This window comes from Zea mays, chromosome 3, assembly GCF_902167145.1.
Source record: "Zea mays cultivar B73 chromosome 3, Zm-B73-REFERENCE-NAM-5.0, whole genome shotgun sequence".
Lineage (NCBI taxonomy): Eukaryota > Viridiplantae > Streptophyta > Magnoliopsida > Poales > Poaceae > Zea > Zea mays.
Genome location: NC_050098.1, coordinates 196,183,827 through 196,200,053, shown reverse-complemented (window position 1 = coordinate 196,200,053; position 16,227 = coordinate 196,183,827). Strand labels below are relative to the sequence as shown.

At 52.3% G+C, this 16,227-nt stretch overlaps 1 protein-coding gene across 6 annotated transcripts in view; it reads left to right on the top strand.

Annotated features, from left to right (window-relative positions):
* LOC103651144 (insulin-degrading enzyme-like 1, peroxisomal) overlaps positions 1 to 15,817 on the top strand; it is a 60,577-nt gene extending 44,760 nt beyond the window's left edge. For 5 of the 6 annotated variants that reach the window (XM_008676744.4, XM_020550445.3, XM_008676742.4 and 2 more), the window contains 7 exons: positions 4,386 to 4,587; positions 4,682 to 4,890; positions 14,097 to 14,221; positions 14,352 to 14,403; positions 14,503 to 14,589; positions 14,939 to 15,061; positions 15,272 to 15,817. In XM_008676744.4, coding sequence (XP_008674966.1) covers positions 4,386 to 4,587; positions 4,682 to 4,890; positions 14,097 to 14,221; positions 14,352 to 14,403; positions 14,503 to 14,589; positions 14,939 to 15,061; positions 15,272 to 15,526 — 1,053 coding nt within the window. In that variant the 3' untranslated portion in view covers positions 15,527 to 15,817. Of the gene's footprint in view, positions 1 to 4,385; positions 4,588 to 4,681; positions 4,891 to 14,096; positions 14,222 to 14,318; positions 14,404 to 14,502; positions 14,590 to 14,938; positions 15,062 to 15,271 lie in introns of all 6 variants that reach the window. The other variant, XR_004857338.1, reaches the window with a different exon arrangement.
* Positions 15,818 to 16,227: the final 410 nt, after the last annotated feature.

Below are 16,227 nucleotides of genomic sequence, written 5' to 3'. Positions count from 1 at the left end.
ACACATGTGGTGGACCTTGGCTGGTTGCTGGGGACTTTAACCAGATATACAGTTCTGAAGACAAGAATAACAACAACATTAACAGAGCCTTGTTGGGCAGATTCAGGAGGTTTGTCAACGAGGTTGAGCTGAAGGATATACCACTTGTGGGCCGGAAATATACCTTGTCAAATGAGAGGGAAGCACCCACTTTAGGCCTTGTTCGTTGTGTCGGATTGTACCCGGAATCGTTCCAGCTAATCAAAGTTTATATAAATTAGAGAAGCAATCTGGTTAGAAATCGTTCCGACCCACCAATCCGGCACAAACGAACAAGGCCTTAGTTAAATTAGACTATATGTTCTGTACAAGCCAGCTGGGAAGATTTATACCCAGATTGTATTCTTCATAGTAATGCTTCTGAGCTCTCTGATCACTGCTCTCTCTCTCTCTCTCTCTCTCTCTCTCTGAATCTTATGGAAGATGTGAAAGGGAAGAAAAGGTTCCATTTTGAGAGCTTCTGGACTAAATTTCCTGGGTTCTTAGAGATGGTGGCAAGTTCTTGGGAGCTGCCGGCCCAGGCCTTTTGCCCATTAGAGAGGGTGTCCCTGAAATTTAGAAGGCCTGCTAAGACCTTGCAATCTTGGGGACATAAGAATGTTGGCAATGTCAAAGAGCAGCTGGCTTTCGCTAGAGAAATCTTGCATAAACTTGAGATAGCGCAGGACTTGAGGCTGTTGACGACAGGGGAGTTGTGGCTGAAAAGAAGTCTGATACGTCATTGTTTAGCTCTTGCTTCTCTGGAGAGAACTGTTGCACGCCTCCGTTCCCGTATTAGATACTTAAGGGAGGGGGATGCTAATACGTCTTTTTTTCATATGCAAGCTCGTTATCGTAAAAAGAAGAATTTCATTTCCAAGCTCTTGGTTGGGGATCATGTGGCTACCTCTCATGAGCAGAAGCAAGAGGTGTTGTTTGATTTCTATTCAAATCTTTTGGGGATAGCCAAACCGAGGGAACTCACAGTTGATTTGGAGGCCTGCCATAAGAGGGACATTGATTTGAGTAGTCTTGATCTTCCGATCACAGAAGCGGAGGTGCAATCGACCATTGCTTGTCTCCCGCTTGACAAAACACCGGGGCCCAATGGTTACATTGGAAGGTTTTATAAGTCTTGCTGGCAGGTTATCAAAGCGGACCTGGTGGCTTCTCTAATCTCCCTGCACCAAGGAAATGCTAGAAAGTTGGGGGGTTTTAATTCAGCATATCTTACCCTAATTCCCAAGAAAGTCGAAGCAGTATCACCAGGGGATTTTAGGCCTATTAGCCTTATTCACAGTTTTGCAAAGTTAGTTACTAAGATCATGGCTAATCGTCTTGCCCCTTTGCTCCATAAGTTAGTGGAAGTAAATCAGAGTGCTTTTGTTAAGGGGAGATCAATCCATGATAACTACTTGATGGTGCATCATACGATCAAACATCTTCACAAGAAAAAGGTTGCTAGTCTGTTTCTCAAGCTGGATGTTACGAAGGCCTTTGATTTGATCTCTTGGGCCTTTCTGTTAGATGTCTTAGTTCATCTGGGTTTTGGTCCGAGGTGGTGTAACTTGATTTCCAATCTGCTTTCCACCTCTTCCACTCGGGTTTTGCTGAATGGTACTCCGGGAGATCATATTAGGCATATGCGGGGCCTGAGACAAGGTGACCCCCAGTCCCCTATGCTGTTTATCATAATTATGGATGTGCTTAGCAGTCTTTTAAAGAAGCTGAGCGGTGCGGGATGCTGCAGAGTCTTGACAATGATAGAATCAAGTCAAGGATTTCAGTATACGCTGATGATGTGGTTTTATTTATTAAGCCACAGGATCTTGAATTGAGGTGTACTAAGGTTATTCTTGACTGTTTTGGGGAGGCCTCGGGGTTGGTTGCCAACATGCAAAAGAGTTGTTTTATCCCTATTGCTTGTAATGATCAGGCGGTTCAGGAAAGTGGTTCCTTACTGCAGTGCCCTTCAACAACCTTTCCATGCACCTACTTAGGGCTACCCATATCCAACAAGAAGCTATCGAAGGGTACTCTAATGGTTTGGGTTTAGAAGGTAGCTGATCGTTTACCTTCCTGGAAGGCTCCCTTCTTAACTTGGCGGGCAAAACTGCTTTGGTTTGTTTTGTGCTCTCCGCCATTCCTATTTACCTCCTTATCGCCATGAGTGTACCGAAATGGGTGATCAAGGCGATTGACAGGGTTAGAAGGGGAGAAAGGAAGTAAATGGTGGCAGTTGTCTGGTGTCTTGGGACATTGTTACTAGGCCCCTTTTCCTAGGAGGGCTGGGTATCCCAAATCTGCATTTTCAGGGATTAGCACTGCAGGCAAGGTGGCTTTGGCTGCAGAAGACTGATGCCAGCAGGCCTTGGAGGGACCTGGACCTTCCCATTCACCCGCAGGTCAGGAAGTTCTTTGCCATCTCGGTAGTTTTGTCTGTCGGAAATGGTGCAAACACCCTGTTTTGGTAAGATCGCTGGTTGGAGGGGTGTGCTGTTTCTGAGGTTGCTCTAGATGTTTTTCAGAAGGTTAATAAGAAAATTGTGGGTTCTAGGACGGTGGCTCAAGCTCTTCAAAACAGTTCCTGGGTGCGAGATATTAAATCACATCTTTCCTTTGTTGGGTTACAACAGCACCTCCTTCTGTGGAACGTGGTCAATGAGGTTGTTTTGAAGGTTGAGGAAGATCGTCATTCCTGGAGGCATGAGGCCTCAGGTCTCTACTCTTCTAAATCCTATTATAAAGCCCTCTTCACGGGTGCCATTACCTTTGAACCTTGGAGAGGTTGTGGAAGACTTGCCCCCCCCCCCCCCAAATGCAAGTTTTTCTTATGGTTGGCTATTAGGGAAAAATGTTGGACTACTGATAGGCTACAATCGATAGGTCTACCTCACCCAGTTGCTTGCCCCTTATGTGACCAAGTCCATGAAACAGTGTAACACATCTTAACCTCTTGTGTTTTTGCTCGTCAATTTTGGTTCAATATCTTCTCCCCCTTTGGCTTGGGGCACCTGACACCAAGTCCCGATGCCCCATCCTTCGTTGATTGGTGGCGGGATGTTAGTGGCAAAATCACCAAGGGAAAAAGGAAAGGTTTTAATTGTGCTATCATCCTTAGAGCCTGGTGCCTTTGGTTGCAGAGAAATGGGGTTGTTTTTTAGGCGGAGGCTCCTTCTATTCCCATGGTGCAGCAATGTTTCCTAAATGAGTTAGTTCCTGGGTTATGGCTGGGGCTAAGCACCTTAGTAATCTTGGGCTGGCTGAAGCTCTGTGGGCAGCTGAGTCAAATTAGTTTTGGTCTTTTTATTTTCATTTTGTTTTGAGGCCTGCATGATTTAGCTTTGTTGCAAGGCAGGTTTTCTTCTTCTTTGTTTCTTTTCCTTTTGTTTTCAGCTCTTTTTGGGCTTGTACTTCGGTCCTTTTCTGGACTTTTCTCCTCTTAATTTTATGATGCGCAACTCTCCTGCGCGTTCGAGAAAAAAAATTATATGACATTTTGACTTTTGTATATACATTAGTTTTGCTATGTATCTAGACATAATATATATCTAAGTGCATAACAAAACCTGTGTATCTAGAAATGCCAAAACGTCTTATAATTTGAAACGGAGGAAGTAGTTTCTAACTCTACAAAATGTGGAAAAGTAATGGACCTCTTTGTTTCATGTTTCACAAATAGAACAAAGCTAAATTGAGAACAAGGTGAAGTTTAGGGTAACCAATAAAGGGTGTAAATTTTGAATGTGATCAAACCTTGACGTGAATTTATTGACATGAGGTCAATAGAATTGAAGCCTTAAGCATCCATGTCTAGGAGGTAAAAAGCCATAAAGATATTACACATTGTCCAGAGTAGTAACAATGTGGGCTTTGGTCGTATGTGGAACCTAATCCATACTTTGGAGCATATTTAGGCTTGACGTAACTGGACTTAGTGACTAATTAGTGATTGGGGTCCTTAATTTGGGGGGCCTGGTGCTATCGCGCACCTTTGTCTAGTTTCAAGGTTTAAATAGGTCTAGTAAAAACAACATATGATACTAGCCGGTTAGGTGCTTGGGGTCTTGCTCTGTTTTTGTTTTTTCAGGATATTTCTATAGTTTGTTCCGTACTAGGGGTGGACCACTTGGTCCTCCCCGATGTTTTATCTTCTATTTTAATGAAATGGCATGCAGCTCTCCTGTGTCGTTCGAGAAAAAAGTTTAACTGTATTGTGATGGTGCAGTGTTGTATGCATTCATGCATAGCAAGTGGCCCATGATTATGATGAAATAGAGCAATATGCATGTTTTGAAAAAGGCTGTGATGCTATCGATTTTCATTATTTCTTATGAGTAATTACTGACCAATATCTTAAATCTCAGGAAACTTCTGTCAAGGACTACCAGAATTTCAATTTCCGACAACCTTATTCTCAAGCGTCATACTATGTCTCTTTGATATTGGGAGATAAAAAATGGCCTGTAGCTGAGAAACTTGAAGCTCTTTCTAAGCTTGAATCAGATTATTTTGCAAAGTTCGTACCACACCTACTGTCAAAAACATTTTTGGAATGTTATGTTCAAGGTTTGGCATTTGTACCAATCATAGTGTTAATTTATTTATATGAGCCTTGAGTGGAAAAATATTTCTAAGTACATGTTTACAATTCTCCTTGTAGGGAACATTGAACCAAGTGAAGCAAAATCTATCGTAGAAGAAATCGAAAACACTATATTTACTACGCCCAATTCTTTGTTCAAATCCATGTCTCCATCAGAATATCTGATTAAAAGGGTCATCATGCTTGAAAATGACTTGAAATGCTACTACCAAACTGAGGGATTAAACCAGAAGAATGAGAATTCATCAGTTATCCAATATATTCAGGTATAGATGTCTTATGTCCTTCTGTGCAGTAAGGGCCTGTTGCTTTGTGAACTGAACCTGTCTGGTGCAGGCAGCTCTCCCAGGTGGGGCTGGATGAAGCTGCCTGGCTGGTGCTGTTGGAGCTTGTGTTCCTGAGATCGTAGTTGTATTCTATAGGAGGACGGGAACCAGGACCCCGACACTTGGGCACCCTCATCTTAGGGGGTTAGGTTTGGAGGAAGGCAGGGATCTGGAAGGGGCGCGGTACTATTCACGCGTGATCAACAATACACATTTTAGGGAAAATTTGACAAGATAATTGTCTGCTTGAATCTTTATTCATCATCTAAGGGCCTTTATATAAGCTGTATATAACCCACACGTATCCATCTACTTAACAAACTAATCTGCAATATTTTAGAATACTAATCTAGAAAAACAAGAAAACTTAGCCATGGGGACTTTTTTTCTCGAACGCGCAAGAGAGGTGCGAATCATTATATTAAGAAAGATAAGCAAGGGTCCAAAATAGACCAGTACAAGAAAGACCACCTTACGTTGGCCAAAAACAACAGTAAAGAAAGGAGTCCATTTCAACTCCAAAGAAACTACCACCAAAGAACTGTTTGGCATATTGGATGACGACCATAACAGGTGTTGCCTAGCATGTTATAGAGGATCGGCCTCAACTAGATAATGATTTGATTTGCTAAATTCCAGGAACCGCCCCCTGGAACATCTCTACGTGCAACCGCTCCGAGATCTCGCACGTAACGTGCGCGTCCATTACTCTCGGTTGACATGGCAGTCTAGCTGTGGTATTCTATAACCAAGTAAACAAAAGGCAAGAAATAAATTGTTGTTTAGAACACGTCACGACGCGATCGCGCATCGTCACAAGTCGCGCGTTAGTTTTTTAGTGTTGTCTTTTTTCTGTAGGGCTATTGGGCCCTTGTATTGTTCTCCTTCTATCTTTTAATGCAATGATACGCAACTCTCCTGCATGTTCGAGAAAAATTTCGTGAGCGCGCGCGTGTGTGGTCAGTTCATAGCAGACTCTATAGCCTTTCGTGTATCACATGTGTAGAGCAGTGCACTCTCACATATAAATTGGTTATCTCTTACCTGGATAAGCAATAGGGGACTAAAGCGCCTCATGCCACCCCTCACACCATCCTGTCTCTTTTATTTGAATTGGGCCACCCACAAGTGGGCTAAATAGGCCAAATTCTAATAGGGGTACCTGCTGCTGCGACCACGCCAGCAGCACAATACCCCGGTCGCTGTCATAGGGCTGGCGCTCGCTTCTCCTGACCCCGCCCCACTATCGCACAACCTGCTCTCTTGCACGGTGATCCGGCCACTGCGCTTTCTCTGCTCCCACTTTTAAGTCCTCTCTGTTCGGGGCCTTGTCTGTTGCCACACCCTCTTCTGCTTTCGGCTTCGGATCCACCTTCTCGTCCGCGCCATACTTATTTGCCGAAACGCCCGCATCTTCGCTAGAACAACCTCTACCTTATTCGGCGCTGCTACCCACATTTCAGGCACCTGGGCCATGCTCAGACGCCTCTCCCAACAACCTCGGCCGACACCGCACCCTCGGTCTCCTCTGATGCCTCCCTCGTGGAGACCTGCTCTCTCGCGCCGTCATCATCGAGCTCGCCGCGGATTCAACACTCCTCACGCCACCTCCTCGTGCCTGCTCCCTGGACGCCCGTCCTTCACCATGCCTCCCTATCGTGTTTGTGTGTCTCGCTTCACGACAACCAGTTGCTCCGAGGCATGTTTGTGGCATTTGATCGGGACATGAACCCGGTTCTCCGGGACTGCGTCAAGTTCTACCATCCTTCAGTCCTCGTCCACCCTCAGAAGGACCACCACGCTCCAGGGTTGTTTGTGTTCCGTGGTGCCGAGATTGTCTCCATGACGATCGAGGCCTTGCCGTCACCACCGTCCATGCTCACCGTTAGCCTGCTCGCTACTGGCGACCTCAACGCCCATCTCAGAGGCTCTGTGGGGTTGCTCCCCTGGCTCCTTCATTGTACCTCATGTCACCGCATCCTACTCCTGCTACTCCCACCGACTGGGTTGGTGACTTGGTGCCTTGTACCACACCTAACCTTCACCAACCTGGCATCGCCTACGCGGTCCAGCAGGTGTGCCTTCACATGTACACCTCGCGGGAGCCCCACCTCACTGCTACGAAGCAGATTCTTCGCTATCTCTGCGGCAGACTCGACTACGATCTTCTTTGGTCCTCTCTGTCTTCCATGTTCGTTGTCTACGCCGACATTGATTGGGTCGACTGCCCCGATACGTGTCAGTTCGCCTTCGGCTACGCCATGTTATTGGGCGCCAACCTCGTCTTCTGGTCCTTGAAGCGACATCCCATCGTCTCCCGCTCCAACGTTGAGGCCGAGTATCACGTTGTGACCAATAGCGTGGCCAAGGCTTCCTGGATCCATCGGCTGCTCTAGGAGCTTAATAGCCCTCTCACGCGCGCCTCCCTCATATACTACAACAACATCAGCATGGTCTACCTCTCTACCAATCTCATGCAGCACCAACGCACGAAGTACGTGGAGATCGACCTTCACTTTGTCTGCGAGCGTGTCGCCGTTGGCGATGTCCTCATCATCCGTGTTCCGACCACTTCGCAGTTCACCGACATCTTCACCAAGGGACTTCCATCCACAATGTTCTCAGAGTTTTGGTTCAATCTAAATTTGTACAGGCTAGAGTTACGACTCCGGGAGGGTGTTGGATTACTGTATCTGTATCTGTGTAGTTGGGCTTTGGCCCAACCCATACTCTTGTAATATACACATGCCTACCCTGATTTAGGGTTTAGGGACTCTAACAATAGAAACTAATACCAAATACCCGAACACAACAAGAATTTATTATAAGTCAGAGTGACTTAAAGGAGTCTTCTCTGAACCGTAGCCAATATAAGAATTAAACACCGTCACTGGTTCAGTCTATCTGATTTTCTGATTGTATATGGAATGTGTTAGAGTATATGGCTAGGCCCATGTGCCAGGCCCATGTAAGACTATATTGCTACCCTCTAGGGTTAGCCCATCTATTGAATCTATCATTTCTAGCATGGTATCATCGAGCTAGGGTTTCCTCCTCCCTACAGGCGCCGCCGCCCCCTTCCCTCCTCCCTGCAGGCGTCGCCGCCCCCTTCCCTCCTCCCTGCAGGCGCCGCCGCCCCTTGCCCGCGGCCCTGCTGCGCGCCGCGCCTCCTCTCGGTCCCCGCGCCGCGCGCACCTCCTCCGCGTCCGCGCGCCGCGCCACCGTCCGTGCGCGCCTGCGCCACGCTGTCGTCCTCGTGTTGCAGGCGGGACGCGCCTCCAGCGGGCGCGCCGTGCTGCGCCCATCTCCCCTCACGCGGCCGCGCCACCGTTCCCTCCCTCGCGCCGTCGCGCGACCTCCTCTGCGCGCCTCCTCCGCGCGCCGCACCTCCTCCCAGTCCGCGTGTGCGCGCCGTCGTCTACGTGCTGCACCTACAGCGGGCGCGCCGCCTTCCCCCCGGCGGCCGAGCCCTCTTTTCCCCCGCCGGCCGTGCCCTGCACGCGCGTCTCTGTCTGTGTGCCCTGTGGGCGAGTCGCCGCGACCGCAGCCCGCCTTCTCCCATGGCTGGCGAGCAGCGGCCACTCTCACCCTCCGTCTTCCCTCCCCTCCGGGCCGCCTCCCCTGGCAGGCACGCCACTGCCGGGGGTTCTGTTACAGGGGCTTGGGGGTTGCCTGCGTGGGGGGCGGGGCCCTGCGACGCCAGTGGGATCCTCCTCGCCGCTGCGGGCACCGCCACGGCCCTTGCTGCTGTGGCGGATGTGGTTCCCGCGGGGGTTGCCAGTCCGGCGGACCCTCCTCCGCCAATTCCCCCGTCGCTTGTCGTCGATCCACCTCCGGTCGTTCATCCGCCGCCTCCACCGGTCGCCCACCAGGGATACACCGTCGCCGCCCTCACTGCTGCCCATGCGGAACACGCGGCACGGCAGGCCCGTCTGCGGGAAGCGGCCCTCGTGTGGAGCGCGAGCGCGAGGCCGGCGACGCTATTGCTGCTCAGATTTCTACGGCGGAACAGCTCCTCGCCTCGCCTGCAGCCCACGACGGCGGGGCCACCTCCTTTGACACCGTCGGCGGCGTTTACGGCGTCCCGCCCGCACCGACCGTCGGAACCGGGCCCCGCACCATCCCCACGGTGCTTTGGCATGACCCGCTTGTGGCTCAGCTCCACCTCCAGGCTGGGAGTGTCCAGAACATTCGCCTCATGGTTCCTGTCGTCCTGGAGCCAGAGTCGCCGTCCTACGCACACTGGCGAGACTTACTCCTCCTCACCCTTCGCCGCTACGCTCTGGATGACCACGTCCTCTGCGCCCCCACCGGCGTGGCGCCGACTGCCGCGTGGGTGCGCCTCGACAGCATCGTGCTCACCTGGATCGTGGGGACGATCTCCGGTGACCTCCACAGCCTCCTCCGGAACCTCCCTCACGCTCGGGCTGTTTGGCTTGCCATTGAGAGCCAGTTCCTGGGCAACGCCGAGGCTCGGGCTCTCCGTCTTGACGCAGTGTCAGGAGCCTAGCCGTTAGCGCCCGGCTTTAGTACCACCTCGCTAGCCGGAGGGGGCCGTGGTGAGCTTATAAGTGAGATTTCCCCTCCTCTCACAGCCCGGGTTTTGAGAGCGAGTGAAGGGGCTCGCTTGTGTTAGCCCACGAGCGCCGGGAAATGCCCAAAGGTGTAGCGTTGAGTGGGCTAGACCGGGAAGGTCGCTGACACGCAGCCTTCCGCACCTTCGTCCAGGGGGACCTCAACGTCAGTGAGTACTGCCGCAAGATGAAGGCCCTGGCGGACTCCCTTGGCGATCTGGGCTGCCCCGTGGAGGACCGCAACCTAGTCCTCAACGTCCTCCGTGGCCTCAGCGATCGCTACACTCACCTCCGGTCGTTGATCCTGCGCCAGCGCCCCTTCCCTACTTTCCTCCAGGTCCGCGACGACCTCGCCCTGGAGGAGATCACTCTGGGTGCTCAGGCTGCATCGATCTCCGGCCCGAGGTCCTCGTCCTCCTCGACAGCACTGGCGACTTTCACGCCGACCCGTCCTTCTACTCCGCCACAGTCTGCCCTTGGCCATCGTCCTCCCGGGCCGAGCATGGGCGGCGAGGGTTGTGGTGGCGGAGGTGGGGGGGTGGTCGTCGCCGCCGTGGTGGCGGCGGTGGCGGTGGTACTGGTGGTTCCGGCGGCGGTGCCCGTGGCAACGCACCAGCCCCGGGACCCCAGCAGGGTGTGCCTTGGCCCACTTTCCACCACCCGTGGTCCGGGCGCATCTCCATGTGGCCATTCCAGGGGCCAGGTTCTGCGGTTCGTCCCCCGGCGGCCATGTTCGCTGGTGCGCAGCCGGGGTTCGCCCTCCCCTCTCCGTCGCCCTGGACTCCATCGCCTGCCACTTCGTCGTGGCCCACGCCGCCGACCCCTCCTCCGTCAGGGCTGGTTCGTTGGGACGCGGCCGCCCTGGCTGCCTTCCAGACTCCCACTCTGACTCCGCCGATGGGTCCCGAGTGGATCGCGGACACCGGTGCTACCTACCACATCACTTCTGACCCTGGTATACTCACCTTTGTTCGCCCTCCTTCCTCTCTTCCTTCGTCCATCATGGTGGCGAATGGCACGTGTCTTCCTGTCACATCTGTGGGTGCCGCCGGCCCTCCCGGCTCTTTTCGTATTCCCGATGTTCTTGTTGCTCCTTCTTTGGTCCACAATCTTCTTTCTATTCGTCGTTTTACTGCTGATAATTCTTGTTCTGTCGAGTTTGACTCCTCTAGTCTTACTGTGAAGGACTCGGCAACTCGGCGCCCCTCCTCAGATGTGACAGCACCGGCCCCCTCTACACCCTTCGGCTTCCGCACGCTACATCTTATTCGTCTTCGTCACCTGCCAAAGTTGCTGCTTTTGCTGCCACAACGTCTTCTACCACCTGGCATCGTCACCTTGGTCACCCCGGACGTGATGTCTTGATGCAGCTTACTCGTAGTGCCACTATCCCATGTACTAGATCACATGATGAACATCTTTGTCATGCGTGCCAGTTAGGCCACCATGTTCGTCTTCCTTTTTCTTCTTCTTCCTCGCATGCTACTCATGCCTTTGATCTTGTACACTGCGATTTGTGGACGTCACCTATTACCAATATGTCAGGCTACAAATACTATCTTGTGGTACTTGATGATTTTTCTCATTATGTGTGCACTTTTCCTTTGCGTGCCAAGTCTGAGACTTTTCCCGCACTCCGCCACTTCTTCGCCTGGGTGTCCACTCAGTTCGACCTCACCATTTAAGCCGTTCAGTGTGACAATGGTCGGGAGTTCGATAACTCCACCTCCCACGACTTCTTTCTCTCCCACGGGATGCAGTTGCGGATGTCTTGCCCGTATACCTCCTCCCAGAACGGCAAGGCTGAGCGCATGATCAGCACGACCAACGACACCATCCGCACTCTTCTTCTCCAGGCACACCTCCCGGCCCGTTTCTGGGCCGAGGCCCTCCACACTTCTACCTACCTCCTCAACCGTCTCCCTTCCACTACGTGCTCGGCCCCCACTCCTCACCAGGCACTCTTCGGTTCCCCTCCGCACTATGACCACCTGCGTGTCTTCGGGTGTGCCTGCTACCCGAACACCGCTGCCACTGCTCCTCACAAGCTAGCACCTCGTTCCACCCTCTTTGTGTTTCTCGGGTACTCCCTGGACCACAAGGGCTACCGCTGCTTTGACCTCTCCTCTCGCCGGGTCCTCATCTCTCGCCATGTGGTGTTTGATGAGTCCGCCTTTCCCTACTCCTCCCCCACCACACCACCCTCCTCCGATCCTGCCCTTGACCTCTTCACTCTTTTTCCGACTGACGCGGTGGTCGCGCCACCTATACTTTCTCTCTCTGCAGGTACTCGCTCACCACCTGTCGGTCCTACTCCCGGCACGGTGCCTTGCCTGGGTCCTGTGGTGTCGCCTCCCCGCGGAGCCCCGTCTCCGATCGGCCCCGGGTCGAGCGGGGGTGGTGGGACTGCACTGCCTACGGGGGCGCCGGTACCAACCCCTCCGGCTCGCTTCGCCTAGTCGGTGCGGGTCTACCAGCGCCGACTGCCGCCGCCGGGGTTCGCACATCCACCACCGCCGCCACCGCCACCGTCCCCACCGGTGCCTTCTCCTCTGGCGGCCACGCCGGTGGCCCAGTCCCCGCCAGGGACACCTACACCTCCGCCACGGCCACCCGCGGCGCGTGTCGAAACGCCGGTGTACCACCCACCGCTCCTTCACCGCGACCCGCGGCACGTCCACCCGATGGTGACGCGACACGCGGCTGGTACCCTGTCGCCCCGGGTCCTGGCTGCCACGACCGGCGACTTGCAAGTTTCTTCGGTACCCACCTCCGTCTGCGCCGCCCTGCTGGACCCCCACTGGCGTCGGGCGATGGAGGAGGAGTACGCGGCGCTCGTCGCCAACCAGACGTGGGATCTCGTGCCCCGTCCGCCCGGCACTAACGTCGTCACCGGCAAGTGGATCTGGACGCACAAGCGGCGGGCCGATGGTACCCTGGAGCGGTACAAGGCTCGTTGGGTCCTTCGGGGCTTCACTCAGCGCCCCGGAGTTGACTACGATGAGACCTTCAGCCCGGTTGTGAAGCCGGCCACCGTCCGTACGGTGCTCTCACTGGCCCTTGCTCGCTCCTGGCCAGTTCACCAGCTCGACGTCAAGAACGCCTTCCTGCATGGCACCCTTACCGAGACCGTCTACTGTTGTCAGCCGGCAGGGTTCGTGGACTCCTCACACCCTGACATGGTCTGCCGGCTCAACAGGTCCCTCTACGGCCTCAAGCAGCCCCCCCGGGCGTGGCACTCCAGACTAGCTACGTTCCTGGTGACCCTGGGCTTCGTGGAGGCAAAGTCAGACACGTCTCTGTTCGTCCACCATCATGGAGCCAAGACTGCCTACTTGCTTCTCTACGTGGATGACATTGTACTCACCGCCTCCAGTCAGTCACTTCTTCGCCGCCTTGTCGACGCGCTTCAGCGGGAGTTTCCGGTCAAGGATCTGGGCGTGCTTCACCATTTCCTGGGAGTCACTGCTGAGGCTCGTCCCTCCGGACTCCTACTTCACCAGCGACAGTACACTCTTGACATTCTGGAGCGAGCCAAGATGATTGACTGTAAGCCCTGCTCTACCCCAGTCGACACGCGGGCGAGGCTCTGTGAGGCCCAGGGTGACCCAGTCGAGGACCCCACCGGGTACAGGAGTCTTGCTGGTGCCCTCCAGTACCTCACCTTCACCAGGCCGGACATCTCCTACGCTGTGCAGCAAGTCTGTCTCCATATGCACGACCCCCGGGAGCCCCACCTCGTGGCTCTCAAGCGCCTCCTCCGCTACCTCCGGGGCACCGTCGACTACGGACTGCTTATTCACCGGTCTACCTCCTTCGACCTGGTCGTCTACACCGACGCTGACTGGGCAGGGTGCCCAGACACTCGGTGCTCCACCTCCGGCTACGCCGTCTTCTTAGGCGGCAACCTGGTGTCCTGGTCGTCGAAGCGCCAGCCGGTAGTCTCCCGCTCGAGCGCCGAGGCGGAGTACCGTGTCGTGGCCAACGGCGTGGCGGAGGCTGCCTGGCTCCGGCAGCTCCTCGCCGAACTTCACAGTCCACTCTCCAGGAGCACCTTGGTCTACTGCGACAACTTCAGCGCGGTCTACCTCTCCACCAACCCAGGGCAGCACCAGCGGACCAAGCATGTAGATATTGATCTACACTTCGTCCGCGATTATGTCGCCGCCGGTGCTGTTCGGATCCTCCACGTCCCGACCACCTCCCAATTTGTTGATATATTCACCAAGGGCCTTCCGTCCTCGACCTTTGCCGAGTTTCGCTCCAGCCTCAACATCCGTAGTGACTAGTTGCGGCTGTGGGGGGATCTTATGGTGTAATGTACATCTGTGTAATGCACGTCTTTCTTTTGAGTCCAGTCTGTGAACTCCGCTGCGACGGAAGTTCAGACTGCGGGGGAGTGTTAGAGTATATGGCTAGGCCCATGTGCCAGGCCCATGTAAGACTATATTGCTACCCTCTAGGGTTAGCCCATCTATTGAATCTATCATTTCTAGCAGAATGTACCTTGCTAGGGAACATTCAAACTAACTGTAAGGATCCCAAGATACTAAGTAGCTTTTATATTTTCAGGTGCATCAAGATGACGCCATTTTGAATATCAAACTTGAGCTGTTCTCTCTAATAGCAAAACAGCCAGCCTTCAACCAGCTACGAACTGTTGAACAACTTGGGTATATAACAAGTCTTTCTCTGAGGTATATGATTGAGGTTTTTGTTACACGTACTGCTTGTCAATTTCTCCTTTTAGGAATAACATGAAGATTTAGTTGACATTTGAAATATATCAATTAGATCTTAGCTTGCAATGATTGCCACATTCTACAGATCCGACTATGGAGTCCTGGCACTCCAGGTTGTTATCCAGTCCACAGTAAAGGTACACACGTGAACCCAGAGTAGTTTTATTTTCTTTTGTTTTATTTTTTAAGAACCTACAGTAGTTGTTACTCCTGCTGATATTTTGTTGGATGCCTAGGATCCTTCATACCTCGATGTTAGAGTTGATGAGTTCTTTAAGATGTTTGAAAGCAAAATCTATGAACTCTCCGACAAGGATTTCAAGGTTTGTGCCTTTGTTTTTTCATTCACAGCTAATCATTTTTTCTAGTAAACCATGTGCTTTGCAATGCAAAATTGCTGTTCCTTTTGTAAGTACACCATGCAACGCTTTTTAACATCTCCGCCATTGGATTGAACGAAGCCACATTCACCACAGGACTTGCTGGATCAAAAGGATGGGAAACTATGGGTTAAAAAATGAGAAATACGACATGATATTCTAAGTTTATCCTCATTTTTTATTTTACTGTAATATTGAACTATTGGTATGCTCATAACCAAATAACACTACTTCATATCACTGAACTAAATCTTTTGTGATTGATTCATTGATATGGGCGTTATTGTTTCAGAGAAATGTGAAATCATTAATTGATTCTAAACTGGAGAAGTTTAAAAACTTATGGGAGGAATCTCATTTCTACTGGGGAGAGATTGAGGCAGGAACTCTGAAGTTTGATAGGGTCGAGTCTGAGGTAAGTGTTCTCCTTTCAGCAACAATGCGTGTAAAGGAAATTGTATCTAGTATAAAGCAAGCAGACTGTAGCCTTTTAGTAAACAGATAATAGTGTAATAGTTGAAAATATTCACAAAATTTTAATTGTCACTCCCTTATATTCAGAGGAAACAGAAATGAGAAGGTTGTGCCAGTAATTGCCAAGATGCTTTGCTAACAAATGTAACAGGTCGCTATGCTAAGAGAGCTCAAGAAAGAAGAATTCATCGAGTACTTCAACCAGTATATAAAAGTGGACGCGCCTCAAAGGAGGACACTAAGCGTGCAAGTCTTCGGCGGCAACCATTTGGTAGAGTTCAAGAAGGCAATCAACGAAGCCAACCCGCCCAAAATGTACAGAATTACAGACATATTCGGCTTCAAACGATCGAGGCCGCTGTACAGCTCACTCAAGGGAGGTCCGGGCAGGATCACCATGGACTGACAGCCGGCAATAGCATGCCTTGTTTTTCATGTATGTAGTGTAATGGCCAGTGCATACGAATGATGAATTCGATTCTGAATCCTGCTCCTGCATCAGATTCGGTTGCATGATTGATCTATACTTCACTGTGGGTTTCACGACCAGCGTGTCACTTTCTGGGCAAAATCTAGGGAGCTGTATAAAGTCATGTATGTTCACATGTTTGTTTGCGTTTCTTCTCACAGCTATGCAGTTTGTACAGTTACATATCCACAGTGAACTAGAACTAGAAGCGCGTCTTCTACACACCAATATACAGCTTGAGCCTGGCTGACCGTGCCCGACGCCGGCCGAGAACCGTCAAGGTGCCGTCATGCGCACATGCACCACCGGCCGTCCGGTTTCAGCACGCCCCGGCGTGTTCGCAAACGCCCGCCGGCGCCCCCACTCGAAGCCGTTGCGGTGCCACCGGCACCTGAACGAGCCCCGGTGCGTCGTGGGCGAGCACACGCAGTAGTAGTGCGGCGACGCCTGGCGCGCCCGTGGCACAGATGGTGGGGGCGACGGTGCCACGGTCGCCTGCTGCTCCCGCCGCCTGACTGCGCAGTCCGGCGGCAGAGGCGGCAGCCCTGGATGGCACATGCTTCTAGGCTACAAAAGGGTGATGCGATCGGCAGCTCCACCAGCTATAAAACAGATGGCGCCGAAGAATGGAATCGGGT